The sequence below is a fragment of the Salvia miltiorrhiza genome, chromosome 1, assembly GCF_028751815.1.
Source record: "Salvia miltiorrhiza cultivar Shanhuang (shh) chromosome 1, IMPLAD_Smil_shh, whole genome shotgun sequence".
In the NCBI taxonomy this organism is placed as follows: Eukaryota; Viridiplantae; Streptophyta; class Magnoliopsida; order Lamiales; family Lamiaceae; genus Salvia; species Salvia miltiorrhiza.
This window is the reverse complement of record NC_080387.1, coordinates 35,603,832-35,623,298: the sequence shown is the minus strand read 5'-3', so window position 1 is coordinate 35,623,298 and position 19,467 is coordinate 35,603,832. Positions and strand designations below refer to the sequence as shown.

The following is a 19,467-nucleotide window of genomic DNA, read 5'->3' as shown; positions in this document are numbered from 1 at the left end:
CAAACGGTTGCGAAGTTGTCGGACTTTCACTTGCAGGTGTCGCACATTTTCCGTGAAGGTAATAGAGCGACTGATATTATGGCAAATCAGGATCGAGATGAGGGATGGTGGCCTTTTGCTCTTGAGGAGATTAAGTCGGCGGTCATTTTGGATATGGCAACTCATAGCGCGGTTCGCATCAAACTTTGAGGTTGGTCGATGCTTTGCTTGTCCGAGCTTCCTGCACAGTTTTGCTTTTGGTCTTGCTTTTGGTTGCGCTGGCAGCTCTGTCCCGCTTCGTGGATTACTCTGTTCTGCATTGTTGTGCTGCACAGCGACATAGCGCTGCTCCAGTGCTCGGATGCGCTGAGATGAAGTGTTGCTCTAATGCAGCTCTGCCCTGGAGACTTGTTTCTGCCCAGTCCAAACGCTGCTCTGTGCATCTGCGTGCCCAGGTGTGCTGTGCTTTACAGCTCTGACACGGTGCTCTTCTGCTTGGCAACTCTCTTCAGCGTTGCTCTTCGTGGTTGGTTAGTTTCGAGCGACGGTGTCTCACTGGCTGAAACTTTTAGCCTTTCATCCCTTTGGGGTGTTCTTGATCGTGGGTGCTTCCGGCGACGGCGTATAACCAGCCGGGTAGATACCTTTTTGTGCGATTGGTTGGTTGGGGGTTGTGGAGTGCTCACGGCAATGGCGTATAACCGGCCGTGTAGCTTTCCTTTGTTTGTTTGGGCCTTTTGTTCGTGCTCACGACGACGGCGTATAACCGGCCGTGTAGCTTTGCTTTTCTTTGGTTTGGGCTTGTTTTTTGGTTGGCATTTTGGCGACGGCGTCTCACCGGTCTTTTGCCTCTGAGTTGTTGTTTTTCGTGGGGTTAGAGCCGAGATTGTTTGGGGACGATGGATAGGCCGGAGTTCCGGAAACTTTCTCTTCCGCTCTTTCCCTCTTTTGTTTTCGTCTTCTAGACGGGTACTCTTTTTCCTTTTTACGGTTTTTCCCACTGGGTTTTCCGTAAAAAGGTTTTAATGAGGCTCGGCCCTTAGTCTGCTTTTCTTGTGCTTTCAAGGGTTTTCTTAGGTTTTTTCTTTTCTTTTTCTAATAAAATCGCAGTTTAATAATTGCCTGTAAATCTCTAACGTTTACACGGAATTGGTTTTTGCACCTATTTTTATTTTTCTACTTATAAATACCTAACCTTTTGTTTTTATCTCAAATTTATCCGACGACCAGTTTTTTCTTACGCCAGCGCCGGAAATACCACTGTGGTAGCCGGAATCGACGAGCTGGCAGCCGGAATTCTCCACTTGGCTCATTTTTTACATGTGGCAAAAAATCTGAAAAAAATTGAAATAAAAAATACATGTGAAAAAAAAATTAAAACAAAAGGAAAATCACCCCCCCCCCCCAATCGTCATTTCCCCCTTCCCAAACCCTAACTCTCCCTCCCCCCACCCAGCGCCACTCTCTGCCGCCTCCACCACCGCCGACGCCGCCACCATCACCAACACTCCACCGCCTAGAGCAGCGGAGGAAGCTGATTGCCGCCGCCGTCCTCTGCCTCACCAAGCTCTAGATCGAGAAGCTCCGCTCCAAAGCCGATCTCGATCTCGATAATTCCCCCACCCACCGCCGCTCCCTCTCTTTTCCCTACCCTCCGCTGCAGCCTAGCGCAACCCCATCTCCCGACTCCCTTGCCTGGAAGACAACCGAATATTCCACCTGGTCCCTGCGCGTCAACCCTAGTGGTTTCGAGCATTTTGAGCAGGCCAGTGAAATGGAGGTTTTCCCCAGTGATTTAGGGGAATTCGAGGTCGCGTTGGGCTGCGGCGGAAGGTCGTGCTGGTTCGACTTTCGGCGAGGTCATCTCTGTCTCTCAACCACCGCGCCGTCGGTGGGGAATTCGATTTGGTTGTTCTGTTCGAATTCGGCGGCGGCGGTTGGTTGTTGAGGATCTTGGTGGAGGTGAAGGAGGACAGAGACCGAGAGGCGCGGTGGTAGTTGTTCGAGTTCTGGGCTCGGCAGTGGTTGTTGGATTGATTTGATGGTGGTGGAATTCTGCGAATGGTGGTGGTGGTGGCAGCGGGGAGACGGCGGCAGATTGGGGGAGAGAAGGGGGCGGCGCCGGTGGTGCTGGCAGGGGGAGGCGGCGGCGGGTTGGGGGAGGGGGATAAGGGTTTGAGGAAGATGATGATGATTTGGATTTTTTTTTTTTTTTGCCACATGTAAAAAATATGTTTAGGTGTCAATTCCGGCTGCCACCTCATCAATTCCGTCTGCCACAATGGCATTTCCGGCGCTGGCGTAAGAGAAAATCGGTCGCCGGATAAATTTGAGACAAAAACAAAATTTTAGGTATTTAAAAGTAGAAAAATAAAAATAGGTGCAAAAACCAATTCCGTGTAAACGTTAGGGATTTACAGGCAATTAGCCCTTTGTAAAAATGGTTTGAACTTTAAAAAATAAAAAAAAATGACATGAACTTTAAAATATATAAATAATGATTTGAACTATGACGACGTAGAAGGTCCGAAGCTGATATGAAATGTATGTGAAAATTCCCTATTTGTGCGTAATTAGGATTTTATGAACTCGAAGTTTAAAAAATTTGTGATGTCAATAATATTTTACGAGAGAAAAATTATTCGTGCGATATTAAAATTCATATGAGGAGAGAATTATTATACTTTTCTTATAAATATTCCAAGTGAATTTATAATTTCCACATAGTTGTCATGTCAACTTTTATTTCTCCACATTGTCATAATTCGAATCCGAAAGTTTAAGCTCATGCTATTTATATACATTTTATAAAAGTTGAGGTTATTTTTTATATTTAATAAAGTTCGTGCCATTTTTACAAATGAATTCAAAGTTCATGCCATTTTTATAAATGACTCTAAAGTTCATGTCATTTTTTTCATATTTTTTAAAATTCGGGCCATTTTTACAAATGATTTCAAAGTTCAGGCTAATTTTTATATTTTTTAAAGTTCGGACCATATTTAAAAAATGATTACAAAGTTCAGGCCATAAACTACAATTAACCCTATGCAAAAATAGGCCACATTTTTTTGGGCTTACAAATTTGAGGCATTTATTATTACTTTTTTATATTAGTAGGCCGCATTTAGACCCGATCGCGCTATTTTCATGTGAGGCATTTATGCCTTCACATGTGGACCCGAACAGTGCGGCGGCGGCATCCCTCCAAACCCACCAAGCTGCGGCGGCGACCCAACTTCTATGTGTGCTGTGGCAACTTCCAACTGAAACTATGTCTAAGGACTTACACCATCACTCAGTTCTTCATAAATTTTTTGTAATACTTCATGAATGCAGAAGTATTTCTTCTCTAATTTACTCCAAATTTCTTCAAAGAAAATAGGATCAACCTTCATCAAACTGTTGTATATAAGCAATGATATCGCTCTTACTTATGTTAAGAGCTATGTAAGTATTGATATGGTGCACGAGCTGAAATAATAAAGTCAAATATTTTAAAAATACATATATTAATAACAAGATGTACAATATTTAAAATAATAATTTTCGAGACTTACCTCAAGTTCAATATCCATGGCATCCATACTTGTCCTTAAAAACAGAAAAGCTAAAATGTAAGTTTAGCAGGCCATAAACTACAACTAATCATTTGCAAAAATAGGTCACATTTATTCGGACTTGCAGATTTGAGGCATTTATTTTTATTCTTTTCATCAGTAGGCCGCATTTATGCCCGATCGGGCTAGTTTTCACGTGAGGCATATATGCCTTCACATGTGGAACCCGAACGCTGATGTAGATTTTTATTCCATTTTTTAATTTGTTATATTAATAAATATCTATATTTTCCCTTACTAAAAAAAAACTAAAAAAACTCAAAATCCCCTAGTTCCGAATTCGCCCCATCTTCTCCCGTACCCTCTCTCCCACCATTATCCCCCAAACTCTAATTTCCGCCGTCATCCCCCTCCCTCGCGCTGCCGCTGTTGCCCATAATTACCTCACCGGTCGACACATCTCCTACCTTATCGGCCAGCGACGGTGGTGGCATCCCTCCAAACCCACCAAGCTGCAGCAACGATCCAACTTCTATGCGCTGTGACAACCTCCAGCTGAAATTCTGTCTAAGGGCTTACACCATCACTTAGTTCTTTATAGAGCTTTTTGTAATACTTCATGAATGCAGAAGCATTGTCCTTCTCTAATTTACTCCAAATTTCTTCAAAGAAAATAAGATCTAACCCCCATCAAACTATTGTATATAAGCAATGATATCGCTCTTACTTATGTTAAGAGCTATGTAAGTACTGATACGGTGCACGAGCTGAAACAACAAAGTGAAATATGTAAAAAATGCATAGATTAATAACACGATGTACAATATTTAAAGGTAAAAACATGCAGATATAATGTACTATGAATTAATTGCCTTAATTTTGGGGAAATTGGAGATTGCCGCCGACAGCAATCTCATACAGCCAGCCGGCAACCTATACGATGCGGTGGTATATTTAATTTATCGAACCATGTATTTTTTTCATAAATGATGGCTTAATTGAGAATTTAAACTATAATTTACAAATGAAATAAAAATAAAATTTCCTCAAATATTATTTTGCCTCGGCATCAATATTAAAAAAATAAAAAAATGAAATACTACCCACCATTGCCTCGACCGATTATGGAACAATAATTTTCAACTTTTCTTATACAATTGTACTTGTGTTAGAAAAATGTAAGACTTTTAACAAAAATTAATGACAACTCATCAACATCCAATTATTTATTTGAAAGTTCACTTGAGCATAGGATCATTTTTTTTATAAAAATAAACATTTTTAATTACAACTTAATAATGCTAGTATTTGAAAGTTCACTTGAACATAAGATATTGTCCATTTATTTGTCAACAATAAGAACATGAATACAAATTTAAGACACTGTTTTTAAATTAAGAGGACAGATTTCCGAATTCTTTTAATGATTCTGTTATTTTTAATAAAATCATGTTGTTGATATCTAATTTTAAAGGGTTAAGTATCAAATAAGCCCCTAACATAGAGGCCATTATCACGTTTAGATCCCTATAGTCGAGGTTGGTCCAACTAAATCCCCAAACTACTTAATTTCTTACAATCAGGCCCTCTCCCCTAATGATGACTTAACGCCGTCCGTATTTTTTTTTAATCGCTGGGCCCCACACTTAACTACCTGAAATCCCCTTTTAATTTGGGATATTTTGAAATTCTCAAAACCCTAAATTGCGACAAAGGCTTTCAAATTCGAGAGTATTTTGTGTAGTTTTGTGAAATAAGTATAGGGTTTCTCTGTGTTCTTACATTTCGGGAAAGACATGAGTTTCAATTCCATTTCCGGTAGGTGTAGGTAGAGTTCGTGGCGCTGTCGACGTCATTTTGAAGGCTCCGATTACCCAAGGTTTTGTGGGTGCAAATTTGAAGGTAGAAGGTTGAGGGCATCGATAATGACATCATGGACGGACGAAAATCCCGGTAGGAGGTTCTATGGATGTCGAAATTGGAAGGTATATTTGTGAGTTTCATTACTTATGTATATGTTGAATTTGTTGGCTTGAAATCCCTGTTTTTTCTTGTTTTGGAAGAAGAATTGAGGTTTTTTTTATTGGTTTGACGAACTAATTACTGAAAGAGCTAAGGAAGTAATCAATGAGTTGAAGAAGAAGAATTTAAAGCTCGTGAAGATCAATGAGAGGTCAAGGTTGGCGGCCATGGATGTGGAGACTGAAATTGCTAAGCTTTGGGATGTTTTGCAAGCTATGAAATAAGATTCAAGGAAAATTAGGAAGAAAAGTAGATTAGTTACATATATTTTGCTTGGTTCTTGGTTGATGTTAGCATATTTTGCACTAGCATAATTTCTCTTTGTAATTTGGCTAAGAACTCTATTTTGGTAATGAAATGCATCAGTTTTGATTATATATACCATGTCTTGTTTGCACTGAACTGAAATCAAATGATATGTAATTTGCCATCTTGATTCACATGAAAAAACTGAGCCAGTTCCATAGTAATAAGAGATCGTAAAACACCTTCATAATTTCTTCGAATAAGTATATTTCATCTGTCAAATGCATATCAACATTCCATCAAAAAACAAGTGTATCAAATCTGTTCAAAACTAGCAAAGCCTCTCATGTTCTTAGAGAAGCTATCATAAGATAATCAAAAAACAAGTCTTTCATGATCTTAAAATGCCAATTCAACTTGTTGTAGATCCAACAATGGAATTCAGATTTTTGCCTCGAGGTGATCTCCTGAGGATTGCTTGTTCATGCTCCAGTTTTCCCTTGCCTCGTGGAGCCTTGAATGGCTTGGAGGCCATCTTCTTGACTTTGGATGTCTCTCCCTCTCATTTGCTTGCCAACTGTTTTCTCTTTTCCTTCCTTAACTCTTGTTCATTTGGAATTACAAATCTTGTGTTTGGGTCAGGCTCTCTGGGGGTACCCTCATCTATCACAACTGACTGTGACATCCCGGGCTATTTTATAGTTCACAAAAACTTGGTGTTAGCAAATATTTATTAAGAGATGAATGAAGAATCAACTTGAACAATTAGTTTGCGGAATCTTACATTTAGAACTGTCCTACAACTCTCAGGATCGATATACAGTACAATGCCTTTATCACCCCTCTTTGCCTTCAACTTTGTAGGCAGAGATGAGCTAGAACCTTGCGTACCTTGTGTCAGCTAAGAAATATGAAAGCAAATGAATCACTTAGTGAAAAATAATGTATTAATAGTTAGATCAGTTTGTACAATAATACCTTAGATGGTCTTTGAGGACAGTTATCCTTTTTATGGCTTTCACTCTTACATATGTTGCAATGTTGTTTTCGACCCCTTCTTGATAGTTTGTGGCTCTTCCTAGGCTCATTTGGAGCTCTCACTCTCATCTTCTTGGGTCTGCCAATTTTCTTCTCCACAGGAGGAGGCTCTATACCATCAGCTATTTTCACCTTCCAAAACTTCATACTTGGAACAGGCTTTATGGAATGCTCGTAGTTTTTTATGAACTTTGACTTGTGGTACCAGTTGGACATAACACTTATAGGTCTTCCTAGGCTCATTTGGAGCTCTCACTCTCATCTTCTTAGGTCTGCCAATTTTCTTCTCCACAGGAGAAGGCTCTATACCATCAGTTATTTTCACCTTCCAAAACTTCATACTTGGAACAGGCTTTATGGAATGCTTGTAGCTTTTTATGAACTTTGACTTGTGGTACCAGTTGGACATAACACTCATAGGATCCAAGGAAGAGTTATACATTGCAGCAAGTGCATGACAGCAAGGAACACATGTTAATTCCCAAATCCTACAGGTGCACTTCTTCCCATCTAGAGACACAGTATACTTATCCTCATCTTCCCCTATTTCATAACCATCCTCATCATTCCATATCACATTACATGACATTGATTCACTTTTTGCTATTTCAAATAACTTCATGTTGTTAGGAGACCAGTCACACTTCCAAGTATTAACACTACCCTTTCTAGCCCTAATCCTAGTCATGGCTAAGACTCTAATATCCTCAGGCATACTGATAATGAGCTTATGCCTAGCATCTAGGGATGTCAATCTAGCCCAAAACCCGTGGGCTGGCCCGATTAACCCGCCATCCGAGAGGGTTAGGGTTGAATATTTTCAACCCAATAAAAGTTACAACCCGATTAGCCCGTAACCAAATAGCCCGACACCCGATAGGGTCGGCCCGACTAATCCGATAGGCTAGCCCGAAACCCGAATACTAATATTAAATATTTAGATATAAAAATAAAAAAATGACAAAATATTATAAAGTCTTATCATTTCACTTTTCTGTATTTTTGAGGTGCTTTGATTCTATGAATTCAAACTATTGTTGGATATTTTATTGTTTTTTCGTTAACAAAGTTGAACATTTTATTGTTATCAACTTATTTTATATGTTATGTAATCTTGATATTTTTTTCAATATATTATATTTTTGCATTTCATGTTTGCTATACAATTTATACCTTTGATTTCTACATATCTTTTGTACATTATACATTAGAACATTAAAAATAATAAAATATAAATGATTATTTTATTTTTACGCATTTAAGCCGACTAGCCCGATAGGCTAGCCCGAAACCCGAATATTTAGGATTAGGGTTGAAAATTTATAACCTGACAAAATCTTCAGCCCGATTAGCCCGCACCCGATTAACCCAGAACCCGATAGGGCTGGCCCGCAACCCGGTGGGCTGACCCGATTGACATCCCTACTAGCATCTATAACACTAGAATTAAAAGATTTAGAGGTGTTATTATCAACCATGTAAGTAGAGCACCTTGAACTCTGATATGCTCTGCATCAGTTATGTGGAGGATATTGTAGAAGATCCTCAGCAGCCTTCTTTTTGATTGAGCTAATCTTGGCCATGCTCAGTTTGAACTCCTCTTCAAATGAGCTCCATGCTGTTATCCAAAACCTCTTTTTCAGTTCTTCTCCTCTCCACTTCTTACTCCAATTAGCATAGATGTGTCTTGCACATCACCTATGCTCAGCCTCTGGAATTTGAATTTTAACTGCCTCCATCAATCCCTGCCAAAATATTAAGTCAAACAATAAGTATGTACGATGTTTTTTAATAATAAACCCTGCATATTAATAAGAAATGAACTACCTTCTGCATATCTGACATTATAGTGACTGTTGAGCCATCGCCAAGCTCAAGCTCTTACTTTAGCCAACTGACAAACCAACTCCAATTATGTTTGTTCTCTTTGTTCCCTACTGCCCAAGCAATAGGAATAACACCATCATTTCCATCTTTGCCCACTACAGTGAGAAGGCAACCAAAGGTAACACCTTTTAAGTGACAACCATCTAATGAAATCAGAGGCCTACAATCCCAAATCCAATTCTTCTTGCAAGCATTTAGCATCACAAAAATCCTTTTGAATACCCTCCCGCCATTAGCCAATTCATCCCTAGATAACTGCAAACTCCATCTTTGTACCATGATATGTCTCTTTAACCTTCTCAATGTAGCCCACAAGCATATTGAACTCTTCTTTGTAACTACCTTGCAACGTGGTGATGATTGTCTTCTTAACCCTCTTACACTTACCCAAACTCACATGTAGTTTCAGGTGCTCTTTACATGGCCCTGCATATCCTTGGCTGTAAACCTAGGATTTCTATACATTGCATCCTTAAAATAATTTGCAAGGTAGGATTGAGAAGCACTAGGCACTTCTCTTTGCCTACAATATGTATGCTCTGCCACCAATGTCTTAACGATCAAGCCCTCTGTATCCCCATCCTTTGAGGCAAGAATTACAAAAGGACAACTCTTTTCACTAATGCATACCACCCTAACTCTCTTAGGTTCATTCTTTAAAAATTTAAGGCTATACCCAAATCTCACAGAATATGTGTTAAAAGCCTCTCTAGCCTCCTTTGCCCCTGCAAAGGTCATACCTAATTCAAAGTTTCCTTGATCACCCTGGTCAACAAACCCAACCATAGTTTCCTGCTTCACTAATTCCTTATCACTCTCTGTCATGGCATCACTATAGGTACTAGAGTCAGTCTCTAAATCAGTACCCACACCTAAAGGATCAGTGGATGTGTAATCATAATCATCATCTTCATTCTCACTTCCTAATTCATTAACACCTATAGCATTATCCTCTTCCAATTCATCCCATCTCCCTACTTCTACCTGTATCTCCTCATCACAACCCTCCTGCCCATCTACCCCAGTGTCTCATGTTTCTACCCCTTCTCCCATCTCTGCATCATCAACCCCCTCACCATCATTTGCAATCTCCAACCCATGTACATCCTCTAATTCATCACCTTTTTTTCCTCATCAAACAAAGATAAATGTGTAATATGGGGCATAGGATCTCTTTCATGGTCAGCAAGCAGAAGAATTTCCTCTGCTCCCAGTAACTCAAGATAATCAAAGACCTTCTTACAATGCTCATCATTCCTAAGTAGCACTAAATCATTTTCAATATTATAATCTTCATATAACGCATACACATTCTTAGGTTTAGTATCATAACACTTAGAAAATTCATCAGATATACGATCATAAGTCATGTTATCTAAGTTTTCTTCAATTTCAATAGAATTATAGCCGTCATAAATCAATGGTCCAGTTTCAGAGTCCGTCTTCCATACCCAGAAATTAAAAACGAAACGCACACTCTTGCAACATAAAGAATAAGAAAACAAAAACCAGTTCACATTCAACCATTGCATGGACGAAAATAAATCAAACTAGGAAAATTCTCAAATCCAACAAAATTGCATGCTCTGCAACAAATCAATTTTTTCCCCCAAAAATTTTGAATGCTCTAAATGTTTACTACTTACCTAGATCGCAATTTGATCGGCAAACTCAACTGGTTCGTCTTCCTCTTGTTCGTCGCCTCTGAAATCAACTGGTTCATCGGATGAAGGTGCAATGGGAAGAGGATGAAGAAACGTTTCGTATGGCATCGGTGGTTAACAAAAACCGCGCTTACATTAATTGTGGGGCCCAACGATTAAAAAAAATATGAAAACAGACGGCGTTAAATCGTCATTAGGGCAGAGGGCCTGATTGTAAGAAATTAAGTAACTTGGGGGTGGGTTTAGTTGGACCAACCTCGACTATAGGGATCTATACGTAATAAGGGTCTCTATGTTAGGAGCTTATTTAATACTTAACCCAATTTTAAATTTTACTGGATGCATCACTCTCCTGATGTATATATTTTCTATGAGTATTTTTTTCACTAATTTCACTTACATAAATGTTCAATTTTACACATTAATTTTCTACTATTACGAGTTTAATTACATAATCAAAAATATTCCTAAAAAATCATCCGACAATTTTCTACATGCAGATCCTCAAAGCTAATGCATGAAATTTAACCAGATGAAATAGAGAGACAGAAACCTGGCAAACATATATACATCTGCAATCTTCCATTTCTTCTTCTCTTTCATGCTTTCGTTAATACAAAAACATGTGGTTCCATCACATACAATTGAAGTTACACGGAAAAAAGAAATGGTCTAAAGGAACAACCTTACAAGCAGCAGGGTACAACCCCCTAAAAACCAAATAAAGAAAGAAGGAAGAAACAAAAAAATGGAAGCATATAGGCTTTACCAATATACAAAATTTTCCGAGTTTCACTGAATTCATGTCCTCAAAAAGTGAACAAGATGGGAGACTTCTTGCCATAGACACTCTCGTCTGCAGCTTAGCTCCGAGCCGTGCCGCCGTCATTTCTTTGTATAAATCAGGTATGGATCTTGAGCAATAGCTAAAACATCGGGTCGCTCTGCTTGATTGTATGTTAGGCAACGGCGAATAAAATCCTGCAGCAGCAATAAACGTAATGTTTCAAGTTATCAAGAAACAAGACCAATAAACGTATCTGGCCACTTATATATTCTCTCATTTGCACGTTTCTCGTGCAAATTTCATTATAGCAATATATAGACAGGGGAATAGAAGAAAGAGATCCGTCGCATTGTACAACATTGAGCTAGGACATGCAAGGTTTACCTTTGCCTCATTAGATACAGATGGTCTTGAAGGGAACTCAACTTTACGGGCTTTAATAATTGTATCTTCACGGAGAATTCTCTCTTGACTCTGGTCGTGCCCAAAAGGCCGTCTGCCAAACAGCATTTGGTACAACAAGACACCCAGAGACCAAACATCAACCTGTATAACAAATCCATTTGCATAGATGGTAAAACGTAAATATCACAATTTTATGGAGTAATAAAAAGGATAAAAGCAAAAAAGAAAAAATCTCAAATTACTGACCTTTGAGGAAATTAGAGGTGTCCTGCTTAGCTCAAAACATTCTGGAGGCAGATACCTGGAATTATCAGTGTTAGATATTTTTCCGGAAAATATAGAAATAAAAGGGAAAAAACATGAAGTAGAGGAAAACTGTGCAAAAGAGAAAAAAAAAATAACTCATAAGATGGTATAGAAACTTTGATGTGGCGGCCTCCACAAAGAGGGTCAATTAATCAAGAAATTCGAAAGCCACATCAATGGCTATGGCACCTGAAAGCCGCAAAGCAAATGATGGAATTTGTATGCTAACTAATCCGGACTCACCAATATGTACCAGCACCCTGCGATGTAAGTTCCATGCCTTGGGATCCAACATTGTCCTCCACAATCTTGCTAAGACCGAAATCTGTGACTTTAGCAACACCAAATTCATCAAATAGAACATTTCCAGGTTTCAAATCGTAATGAATAATTTTTTGCGATCTTTTATTCAGGTAAACAAGGCCCTGAAAGATCTGGACCACAATAATTCTAGCTTCTCTCTCTGGAAGTACCGGTGTTGCTTTAAGAACAGCATCGAGATCCTTGCCTGGGAAGAAGAGAGAAAACTAAAAGTTACCATCACTTATATAGTTATATAAAGTGTCAATCATAATAAGGGTATTGAATGTGTAATGCATAATATGCATATCCTTAGGATAATAATGTTCCTTCAATATTTATCCCATCTTCAGGAAAATATGATCAATTGATGATAATGATATAGCGAGAGTATAATTAATCATACCACTGCAATACTCCAAGACAGTGCAGAATGTGTTGTGATCAATCTCAAAGATGTCCCAAAGCCGAACTATGTGACGGTGGACCAAGGTTTTGTGAATATTATATTCCCTGATCGCATGCCGTATATAGCTTTGCTTCTTCTCTTCACTCCACTGAGCATTCAAACCATGTAGCTTACAGGCAACATATCTATGTTCTACCAAGTCAAAAGCCTGCGAACATAATTTACCAACAGACAACAGTATAAGATTGTTATCTTCATTATTATAAATATAGAGTGAAAAATAAGTTCATAGTTTCACATTATGAAGTTGCATGTACTGGGATTTTAGAAGGTTGATAAGATATCAAGCGTACAAACATAGCCCCGACCTTATAAACTTCACTAAATCCTCCTTTGCCCAAAAGGTTTAAGAGAGCATAACGGTGATGCAATATCTGAAAATTGTTGAAACGAGAGCCATCCTCATCCCTTATACGTTTCATTTCACGTATTAATCTTCCTTTTTCCAACTCATGCCGGTCTCTTTCACGCATTACAGCTTCCTCCTCCTAGAGACAGTGTGGGTGCAAATTATGAAATTATTAGGAGAAACAAAGGGAGAAGTAAAAGAAGAAACAAGCTTACCCGTTTGATGCTGGCTAGACGAGACTTGAAAATTTCATCCTGCATGAGAATATCTTCTTCCTGAACCCCACCCTCTGCATCAGCTACCTCACCCTTGTCTGGAAGAGAGAAAAAATGCCATAGTTTTCATTATACTAGGGAAAAGAATCAAAAACAACTCTGATACAATAAGGAAGAAGAAAAACAAAACAAAATAAAATAAATGAAAAAGCTGTTATGCCCTATATCTATATGATACATAGATTTCGATTAACAGTGGATTACTTACAAATTATACTTGTTCAATTCCAGTGCTATAACATCCTTCTAGCACAAAAAGAATAAATACAGAGGTTGCATAACAGTGGGGTCCATGAAGAAAACTAAGAAACAGCTCACAAACAGCGTAAATAGAGTTTAGGATGTTTATAGAGGATACTGCACCTGACATCTCTACAGCCGACACGAAAAAAAAAAAGACAAAAGAATGTTTGAATTTCCTTCCCCAACACCAACAGTGTAGGTTGTTGGGTGCTTCTCACTTTTGGAACAAAATTTACCAGACCATTAACGAGATTTTGTCTAACTGCCACCAAAATAGGACAAAAGTAGATCCTTCTTCCAACTTAAAACTAACTTGTCTTTTGAAATCATTTGGATCACCTCAAAATCTCACCAACGTACACTGAGACAACCCATAAGTAGAGCAGCATAACATTTGATGAATATATTTACCTGTTGGCCGTTTCTTCAGAGATTTCCTCTGTCTTTCAATTGCCTCCTTCGTTTCCAACAAAATCCTCTGCACATAAAAGCACAATTAAAAAGGCAAAAAAATTACAGGCTGAGTATGATAAAAGTCTTTTATGTAAATGGAACCAAACATTCACTGGAAACACCATGTAATGAACCAATGCTCCCTAAGAGGTAATACAAGGCCACATTTGCGGACTTGTCAATAACATCATAAGAACTTTTGGATATGATGAGCTCATTTGGAATCCAAGAATCATGTGGCATATTACACAAATAAGAACAATAACAATAAATGAATCAGTTAAAGCATGGAAGAGCATACAAGTTGGGCATTGATATCTTTCATGGCTTGTCCATCCTCCCACGCTTCAGATATGATCGTGCCAGCTCTATCAAGTTCATTGAAAACGAAATGAATGGAAATAAATAACTAGATGATACAGATTGCAAATCACAAGTGATAAACAAAAAGAAAATCTAAGGACACGCAGCATAGAAACTCATTATCCAGCTTCTAAAATAATACTGCAATGATTCAAACTTATTTTCGTTAAAAATCCAACCAGCATGTAGTAATTATTTTTTATGACTATATTAAGCACAAATAAGACAAACCAATCCAGAGCTTTTCGTGAATCTAGCTAAAGTTCTATAGATCTCCAGCATTCATTTCAGACCTCAATATCCTTAAAATTTTACAAGTGGAAGAAACAATCTCTAGTCTCTACGTGGTACATTACAACCCTCTGAAAACCCCAGATCTATTTACAAATACCTGACCACTCCAATGTTGCCAAGTCTCAGGGAATCCTGGCGTACTCTCATCCTTGCCTCTTGTCTCTCAGCTTTTGATACAGATATCAATAAATCAGATATCACTTTCATTCTCTGCATTGAAAAAAGAATAAAAGAAAATAACTACTTGCTCAAAACATTGATTCAGCTTCTAGAAGGAGCTAAATACACACGTCATGCAAATCAGAATCACAATCAGGCCTTACACATTACAAATGCTATTCTGTGAAATTCAATCTTTGACTTTTCAAAAATTAAACATATAAGGAGACTGCCTTAGTGTAAAACAAAACAGAAAATACATATAATATGAGAATCACAAGCCAAATCTGTGCAGGTTAGAGAAGGCATACCTTTGGTTTCATCTGTTGTTCATAATCTTTGATATCTTTAAGCTCCTGTTCAAGAAAGGAAAAAATACATGCAAGTAAAGATGGGATTTACTTTGAAGGACGAAACTACACTTAATGATATCAATATAACAATCATAATTTCAACTTTGGACATTGAAGTACACATAATAAAGAGAAATCACCAACAACCTTTTCTAGTCGTTCACATTTATCCCGGGAATCAGAGACCTCTTCACGTGATTTTTTCAGTTCTTCCTCCATTGCTGCAACCTTTGCGCGTAAGGAAGTTCCTTCATCCTAATATTTTTGAAACCAATGCTAAAAATAAATATCTGGGGAAGTTTTTTTAGTAATTCCAGGAAATCTAGGTTCAACAGATGACATTGATTTTAAAATTTTGACAGGGTAAAAGAATTAACACAATTTGAAACCTCTCTTGAGGTGTGACCATCATGCCCAAGCTGCTCTTTGAAGAATCCATCCTGCATACTCAGACAAACAAAAGAGTTAGGAATTTACGATAGACATTAAAGTAATTAGAGAACAGCAGTAATGAAAATTATTTTACTTGTGTGTGATGACAGAAGCTGCACATATGTCATAACACACAAATGAAGCACTAACATGATAGACATACCTTACAAAGGGAGTTCTCGACCTGGCCATTTGACGGAGAGATGCTCTGATTTCTTGCCTGATCACTAACACGGGAACCCCTTCCCCTACCAGAAGAAGTAGTAGCCCGACCACGACTTTGCTTTCTTTTATTTACATCACCACCTAGCTTGTTGTTATCAATTGGTTCTGCATTCTTGTACCGAGCATCAGCTGGCGCCTGTTGTGTACTTCCAGAAATATTACCTTCCTAAAAGAGAAGGACAAACAAAGAAATAGGAAAATTAGGAAGTTTTAAACAATTAATAAGTCAAGGAACAAAAATAATGAAACAGGCAATTTGTAATATAGGAAAAGGAAGGAAATGTTTCAGCAGCAAATCACGTTATGTCGACTAGAACAAAAAAACTGTATTCACCTCAACTTGTTCGATGGAAGTGGGGCTACAGACTTCATCAACCTTCCGCCGCTTTTGAGTATTAGCTTGTATGAGATAGGCTCCTCCATTCTGCCACATGATATGAACAAGTCAAACTGAGAAAGAAAAGGATTAAATGTATACAGGACAAAAACAAGATGTAATGAATAAAGGTAGTAAACCACAAGAAGCAGGGATTCCAGGGAAAGCAAAAACAAGAAAAGCAGAAGTCTAAATCTAATAAGAATCTGGTTGCTTTTAAGTTGCAGTAATTTGTCGAACAGGATTTAGTGCAGAAGTGGCATTCTGAGCATAACTTTTTTCCATGTCACATTTTAACCAGCTTTTCATTGGCCCCACTTCAAAACCCGAACCGAGTTGAACATGTCGAGACAAGAATGCGAGGGTTTTCACGAGAGAGAAAAAAATATATTAGCTGTCAATCCTATCTTCATTGCGCATAAAGCAGGAGGGAGTTTGAGATAAATGCCAGCTGCTCGATCAATTATAAAATTTGGCCAAGATAGATGTTGCAAGAGTTGATTGAGTGCGTGAAGAAAGTTGATGGATATACCCTACATGTGTGTTATAAGCTTACTAAGTATTATGAGTTGAATTATACTTGCGATTTGCAGTCCGCCCCAGTTGTTAAGGTAGCCCACTATTTCCTATGGAAAGTGAATATAGTAAAAGAGTTGTCATATGAGCTTCATGACAACATGCAATATCTCCAGAAGATTGAGAATTAAATCACTAATGGTAGCATGATGCATAGTATGTCAAGATATGGCTAGTTTCATGCTATTATGACTCGTGTTTCTCCTTGGAATGATTTTTAACTTTCTATAGAAATACATCAATTGGTAATCCAGGGATGAATACATACTGCCATAAAAACGTGTTCTGATTAATTGACTAATGGAATTTGGAAACTTTGGTAATGACATGTGTTTGCTATTATTTCAGTATATGCTTTGAAGTAGCTTATGGACATAGGCATGAGTATGCCATATGTTCTAACAATTCACTTAGTTCCTCCACTACACTTTGGAGTTAGCAGTTACAAATGATTATCATTATGTAGTCATTGTTACCATCGTAGTTAATGGTTTTGGTCCTTTTGGTTGAACTTAGAAACAACTAGCTCCAAAATGCGAGTTTATCTACAACTGACTTTGCTGACTATGCATACATTGTGAAAATGTCTATAGATGTATTTTGGATTAAGTCGATAAAATCCAGAGATTTGGATTATATACCAATTCCTAAACATTAAGAGAGTCTAGGAGCTTAATTAAAAAAAGAGAGAGAGAGAGAGAGAGAGAGAGAGAGAGAGTCTAGGAGCTTATTCAGAGCCTTGCAACCTAGAAGCATTCTCCTTGTTTAGCTTTATCCTTTTGTAGTTAATTCTACATAAGCCAATGCATTGGCAATATCCTTCACAATTGGATGCCACCTTCTACATTCACTTTAACTTATCGAACTAAACCACAATCTCTGGTTCTCATGGACACATGCTGAAAGCATATTCACCTCAATAAGGATCCACACTTTATAAGACGATTAGAAATCAAGATTACGAAACAAAAAACTTCGTCTTCAAGACACTCGAAGAGATCAATACGCATTAAATATCTCATCGCCATAAGAATTCAACACTGTCGGTGTTGAATAGGAATATAAGATTTCTAAACGATCCAACATCTTAGCCAACCCATGAATATCTTGCACTAGCAAAAACTACATTTATGTCTACCAAAACTGTACAGTTCCATGTGCTTTTCAATTAATACCTACCCATTCAAATCAAAATGAATTTGATTTCCCAACGAAAATACTCACTCCCAAAATACGATTATATAAACACATACAGCAGAATCACATCCAGCAACATCCCACCATAACTCCTTATTCTTGCTGCTAACGATACAAAAAACAATAAACATCCCATTAGCAATCCATGCACATTGAGCATCAATAGTCACAAATTCTTTGCCAATTATATAAACATGCAAGAATCCAGAACTTGTGAAATTTAGATTTTATCTGTTGCAGAATTCATTACTATAACTTAGAAGTCAAATCCAAATACTCACATCATCATCATCAGAATCATCGCTATCAACTAAAGAGTCCGCCAGACCATCCGAGGCACCTCCAAACTTCGCAGGCACAGTCCACGAATTCAGCTGCGCCTGGACTTGGGGCTGTGCGGAAACTGCAGAGGAAGCCTTGCCCACCAATCTCGCTTCGAGTTTCGCGATCTTGGAGGACTGATCCGATTGATTCGAAGAGTTGGAAGAGAAATGCAAGATCATGTCGTCCGACATTGCTCGTCTATTGAAAAATTCAAGTATTCTCAATCAATTGTAGCCAATTCAAGGGAGACTAAGCTCACAATTTTTAAGCCATTGACAAAATGCTAGCAGCAGCAACCAAATTTGGGGGAAAAAATTATAATTAGAAAAGAAAAGAAAAGGAAGTGATGAATTTTGAATGCTTGGATGAATCAAGCGGTTTCTCCAAATACACTTTGAAGCAAAAAGAGCATTAATTCATGATACATTAACTCTTACAGCAAATTAAGCCTCTCTCTCTATGCTCATGTGTGTGTGAGTCCGGCGGAAAGACGGCGAGGATATAGAAAAACAGATTCCATGAAACGGAGAGGCTTAGGGTTTCCGATTTTGCGGAAATTTTGCAGAGCTGAGCTGGGAGATTGAGTTAATGCGCAGAAGCCAAAAAGAGGGAAAAAATGGTGGGCGAAAGGGAATTGAAACGGAAGATTTTTAAATTTTGTGAAATGGTGGAAGTGGAGGTGGTGTGACTGCGGTTAAGCTCTAATTTGATGATATTTACATATTTGGTCATCAAATTTTGGAAATTGTGTGACAAATAAATTGGGCAAAGAGATTTATAGTTTAGGAGAGAGATGCGTGGATTATACTTATAATTATAATTATAATTTATAAAATAATAAAGTGTTAATAGTGCAAAATTTGTTAAATAAAAAAACAAAAATCAATAGGTATCCATCAATATAATTTAAATAAATTTTGATTAATTTTGAGTTAAATGGACCAAATTTTCTTTATTTTTACCATCTTTGAATCACATATTTATCTATCTCATTTGGTCAATTTTTAAATCACAACTTTTTCTCTGTTCTCTAGATCTTTTGCGATTTCTCTATTTTTTTTTATTTGTACATTATTTTCTCTCTCTCATAGATTTTCTCTAGCAGTGGCGTGGGTAATTTTCTCTGGCAAAGGTGGTGTTCATTTTATGACGTGTTTATATAGCTTTTGTTTTTTTCTTTGTATT

General features: G+C 37.8%; 1 protein-coding gene across 3 annotated transcripts; it reads right to left on the bottom strand.

Annotated features, from left to right (window-relative positions):
• Window positions 1–10,963: 10,963 nt before the first annotated feature.
• Window positions 10,964–19,024, bottom strand: LOC131022630 (serine/threonine-protein kinase TOUSLED). Of its 3 annotated transcripts, XM_057952154.1 has the most exons (17): window positions 18,720–19,024; window positions 18,240–18,480; window positions 16,144–16,233; window positions 15,748–15,975; window positions 15,542–15,592; window positions 15,300–15,407; window positions 15,111–15,155; window positions 14,738–14,850; window positions 14,285–14,351; window positions 13,942–14,008; window positions 13,228–13,325; window positions 12,972–13,151; window positions 12,601–12,811; window positions 12,138–12,402; window positions 11,835–11,889; window positions 11,568–11,729; window positions 10,964–11,377 (listed from the first exon to the last, which is right to left on the bottom strand). In XM_057952154.1, the coding sequence occupies exons 2-17, from the start codon at window positions 18,471–18,473 to the stop codon at window positions 11,282–11,284; spliced, it is 2,070 nt and encodes a 689-aa protein (XP_057808137.1). In that variant the 5' UTR covers window positions 18,474–18,480; window positions 18,720–19,024; the 3' UTR covers window positions 10,964–11,281. The 3 variants fall into 3 exon arrangements, with proteins under 3 accessions (XP_057808137.1, XP_057808131.1, XP_057808123.1); XM_057952148.1 differs by having other exon boundaries at window positions 18,240–19,017; XM_057952140.1 differs by having other exon boundaries at window positions 10,964–11,729; window positions 18,240–19,018.
• Window positions 19,025–19,467: the final 443 nt, after the last annotated feature.

Coding starts and splice junctions, on each gene's coding strand:
- LOC131022630 (XM_057952140.1), bottom strand. CDS start 18,473: ATGTCGGACGACATGATCTTGCATTTCTCTTCCAACTCTTCGAATCAA. Junction 14,009..14,284: donor AAGATATCAATGCCCAACTT/GTATGCTCTTCC, acceptor TTTTATGTGCAG/AGGATTTTGTTGGAAACGAA. Junction 13,326..13,941: donor TCTGAAGAAACGGCCAACAG/GTAAATATATTC, acceptor TCTCTCTTCCAG/ACAAGGGTGAGGTAGCTGAT.